Source organism: Apium graveolens, chromosome 6 (assembly GCF_009905375.1).
Source record: "Apium graveolens cultivar Ventura chromosome 6, ASM990537v1, whole genome shotgun sequence".
Classification (NCBI taxonomy): domain Eukaryota; kingdom Viridiplantae; phylum Streptophyta; class Magnoliopsida; order Apiales; family Apiaceae; genus Apium; species Apium graveolens.
This window is the reverse complement of record NC_133652.1, coordinates 87,259,298-87,260,680: the sequence shown is the minus strand read 5'-3', so window position 1 is coordinate 87,260,680 and position 1,383 is coordinate 87,259,298. Positions and strand designations below refer to the sequence as shown.

At 36.2% G+C, this 1,383-nt stretch overlaps 1 protein-coding gene across 1 annotated transcript; it reads left to right on the top strand.

Annotated features, from left to right (window-relative positions):
- The first annotated feature begins 302 nt into the window (after nt 1-302).
- On the top strand, nt 303-905 carry LOC141665289 (uncharacterized). The gene has a single exon (XM_074471268.1). The coding sequence runs from the start codon at nt 303-305 to the stop codon at nt 903-905; it is 603 nt and encodes a 200-aa protein (XP_074327369.1).
- The last annotated feature ends 478 nt before the right edge of the window (nt 906-1,383 follow it).

The following is a 1,383-nucleotide window of genomic DNA, read 5'->3' as shown; positions in this document are numbered from 1 at the left end:
CAGTACGATGGAGATTGAGCTCCAAGGGAGTCAGAATTCCCATTACATGTCCCATGTGTATAGGGGATGTCGAGCATATGTTACATCTGTTCTTTGATTGTAGTTTTGCTACTGGATGCTGGAACCGTGTTGGATTGGTTTATGACTTGAGCCAAACGGAATCTGCCCCGAAATGGTTACTACACAAGCTTAGCTCTGCAACAAGTGAGGAGAAGGTGAAAATTTGTGTGACTTTATGGGGTATTTGGTACTGGTGAAACAAGAAGGTATGGGAAGGGAAGATAATCACACCAGATTTTGCCATGGACAGCAGCCTTCGAATACAGTCAGACTGGTTTCAAGCACGGAAAAAACAAGAAGATAATGCTCCAGGAAGAGCAGATGGTCGAGAAACAATGCCACGGGTCAGTGCAAAATGGAAACTCCCTGTAACTGGAACTTTTAAACTTAATGTTGATGCATCTGTCTACCCAGGTACAAATGCTTTCGCAGTAGGAATGGTGCTGAGGAATGATACAGGCAACTTCATGGAAGCCAGAACCTACAAATACAGTGGTGAAGTATCAGTAGTAGAGGCTGAGACTATTGGTGTTCGCGAAGCTTTGTCGTGGATTAAAGAACTAAGGATGCAAGATGAAGAGATAACAGTGGAATCGGATTCACATATCACTGTTAATGCAATTCAAAAGATTTGTACGAACTACTTGGAGGTTGGCGAAATAGTGGAAGAGTGCAAGCAGATCCTCAGTAGCTTAAATAGAGTTTCGGTTGTTTTTATCAGGAAAAATGCTAACAGGGTAGCGCATGAGGTAGCTAGAATACCGTGTTTAGTAAATTCCTATAATGTATTCACGTCTCCTCCTACGTGTTTGTTGGAGGCCCTTGCATATGACGTGTTGATTTGAATGAATTGAGCTAGCAAGTTTCAAAAAAAAAAAAGACATCTAATTTGCTCAAATTGAATAGTAATTTGCAGAGATTTTAGTACAAACCTGCATTATCTTCTCAAAGAGATCATTCAAAGCTTTACTTGAATGAGTAATTATCAGTGTTCTTTAATAAGCGCGCGAGCTCGAAACAAAAAGAAGGATTCTTCGAATATTAAATCTGTTGTAAGTGTTTGCAATTTTAATAAACAATTTTATTAGTTTAAATCTATATTTTAGTTTGTTAAATTTTGACTAAGGTATTAAAATTTGTTTGCATAATCATTCAATATCATCCCATTTTGTGTTTGGGAGGTATTAATATTTTTTTAAATAATCCTTTTAAATGTATTTATTTAAAAAAAAACCTAATTTATATGAAAAGTAATAACAAATAAAAAATATAGTTAATACAATTATTGTTAGGCTAAGGTAGTAATTCGAGCCATTTTTTAAA

Bases quoted from the DNA above. Each gene is read 5' to 3' on its own strand.
- LOC141665289 (XM_074471268.1), top strand. From the start codon at position 303: ATGGACAGCAGCCTTCGAATACAGTCAGACTGGTTTCAAGCACGGAAA.